Source organism: Sinocyclocheilus anshuiensis, unplaced genomic scaffold (genome assembly GCF_001515605.1).
Source record: "Sinocyclocheilus anshuiensis isolate Anshui unplaced genomic scaffold, SAMN03320099.WGS_v1.1 scaffold79, whole genome shotgun sequence".
NCBI lineage: Eukaryota > Metazoa > Chordata > Actinopteri > Cypriniformes > Cyprinidae > Sinocyclocheilus > Sinocyclocheilus anshuiensis.
Window position 1 is genome coordinate 1,281,171 of NW_015548213.1, and position 2,775 is coordinate 1,283,945.

Consider the following 2,775-nt stretch of genomic DNA (forward strand, 5'->3'; position numbering starts at 1 on the left):
CACACACACACACACACACACACACACACACATATATAATATGCTCATATGTACTAATGTACACACAGACTCATATAGCACCACTTGTTATAAATCATTCAATCCTTTACTCCAGTCAGCTTTAGATCACCACTAATGTTATGGATTTGCTTCGGCTGGGAGTCGTCTCTTTCTATTCTTTGTAGAACTAATGCTTCTCGAACTGTAAAATAACACAAACGCATCTAACTGATGTTACTGGCTGTCATTTGAGGAGCAGTTTGTTTTGCTGTGATGCATGTTGAGGTGTTATTATTTTAGTATTATTTACATACTATTATAGCATATGCTAATATTTTGAATTATTAGCCTTTATTACTTATATTTTCAGTATTTATTTATTTTTAGTTTGTTTTAGTCATTTTGTTGCGTGCTTTTGTCATTTTTGTAGTATTTTTTTAATATATATATATATATATATATTTCTGTTTTAAAAAATATCAACATTTATGTTTCATAATATTAGTACTTTGGCTTCTTTAGCTTATTTTATTTGAGTACGTTGCCAAGGTATTATTTCTAATTTTAATTTAAGTTTTAGTAATTTTGTAATGTGTACTGTGTATTTTTTTCTTCTCCTAGTTTATATATTATTTCTGTTTTAAAAAAAAACATATATATTTATATTCCTTTTATTTCAGTTTTAGTAATTAGTAGTTAACCTTCAACTTATTTTATTTAGGAAACATTTCTAATTTTCATTTTAGTTTAAGTTTTAGTAATTTTGTTATGTGATTTTGACATTTTTTATATCTCTGTTTTATAATATTTTATTTATTATATTTCCGTTTTACTAATTAGTAAACGAACAAAATCAATATTTATTAGTTCTAGTGTTAGTTAACAATAACCCAGATGTCACAGAAATGCTTGAGCAGATGCACAGAGAGTTCATCTCTCACTGTTAATGCCTTAAATCGCTTGACTCTGAAAGCGTTAGGCTCGTCAGGAGAACATAAGCAAGTCGTTTTAAGTGAAAAGCAGTGATAACTTTGGCTAAGCAACGAGTAAAATATTACAGAAAGAGATGTGAACCTTCTGTCTTCATCTGGTCCAGGTACACACGCGCAGTGCATGATCTTCTCTGGAACACACTGACCCCTCACTTCAGTGACCTCCAGCATCTCCACAGCCTCCCCGACCCGACCCGACCCGACTCCTCTCGGTCCTGCCCCTTAGCAACCGTTACCATGGCAGCAGCCAAGCCCAAAGGCCAGAACTCGCTGGCTCTCCACAAGGTGATCATGTTTTAATTAATTATATATATATATATATATATATAATTAATTTTCTTAAGGATAATAATCTATAAGGTTACGATTAACAACAGACAAACTTAAATTAAATTACTATTTATTTTTAACTATAATAATCAACACTCAAATTAATAAAATTGTATGCAAACATCTAAATAGTTTTTAAATTCACTTCTAAATTATACAATTTCTATTTGTTGTTGAAATATAATAATTTACAGAGTCATAACTTGCTTCATAAATTATTTATTTAAACATATACATTAATTAAGACATCACAACAGGTAAAATAAAATATAATGAGTATATAGTCTAATATTTTGCGAAATGCTCTTCTCTATAGACTTTATTTCTCTGGTGAACTGATGAGGTAAATGAAATGCTACGTGATATTTTGTTTACAAGCTGTTTTAAAAACACTAAGCAATTATGTGAGGGGTGAGATGTTCATTCAAGTTTATTTCACGTTAAAACTAGTAATAAAGAGGAAGGAATGATCGCGCTGCCGTTAGTATACGGCGATCTGTCGTGCCTCATCAGAGAGCGCCAAAACGGCATTTATTGTCTGAATTTCCTGAAATAATTGAATGATTTGTTTGGCACACATGTGTACCGAACTGAAAGACCTGTACCGAACATTTCCGGTACGAATACGTGTACCGTTACTCCCCTACTTAACGATACTCTCTCACTCAGAGAGCAGATTCTGCGGGTGAAGGAAGACGAGAACGTCCCCTTCCTGCTGGTGGGGAATAAGTCGGATCTGGAGGACAGGAGACAGGTGAGCGCAGACGAGGCCAAAGCCAGAGCGGATCAGTGGGGCGTGTGCTACGTGGAGACGTCTGCTAAAACCCGCGCCAATGTAGACAAGGTGAGAACTACAAAACCAGATCTGTAAACCTGAATTGATAGTTTACTAGTGTACAGGGAGGCAGCTACTGTATAAATGCTACTGAAACTACATCCTGTTCTCAAAAAAGGGTTTTAAGGATGCATTCTTAACCTACTTGTCTACTTTTTTGGACTACAATTGCTATACGTTTAATAAAACCATATATGTAAAATTGCTGAAAATGTCCTCTCCCTTAGCTCATCCAAGATATAGATGAGATCTGGAGAAATGTAGCATTGCATCAGTGTCTCAGCAATGGATGCTCTGCAGTGAATGGGTGCCGTCAGAATGAGAGTCCAAACAGCTGATAAAAACATCACAATAATCCACAAGTAATCCACAGCACTCCAGTCCATCAGTTAACATCTGGAGAAGACAAAAGCTGAAACACATCCATCAAGAAATACGAGTTCATAATCCATAATAACACTTCCTCCAGTGAAAAAGTGTTCTGGTGTGAATCAGGAGAGAAATCTGCACAGATCAAGCAGCGTTTAAACGGCTCTAAACAAATATGTGGCTGGATTTTGATGCGAGAGACAGCAGCAGATGCACTTTTTCACTGGAGGAAGCGTTATTATGGATTAT

At 34.8% G+C, this 2,775-nt stretch overlaps 1 protein-coding gene across 1 annotated transcript in view; it reads left to right on the plus strand.

The window, feature by feature from the left end:
• The window catches only part of LOC107653786 (ras-related protein Ral-A-like), a 5,711-nt gene that overhangs the window by 387 nt on the left and 2,549 nt on the right, over positions 1-2,775 (plus strand). The window contains exons 2-3 of the mRNA XM_016440609.1: positions 1,097-1,285; positions 1,992-2,166. Of these exons, the coding sequence (XP_016296095.1) occupies positions 1,230-1,285; positions 1,992-2,166 (231 nt within the window). The 5' untranslated portion in view covers positions 1,097-1,229. The remainder of the gene's footprint in view (positions 1-1,096; positions 1,286-1,991; positions 2,167-2,775) is intronic.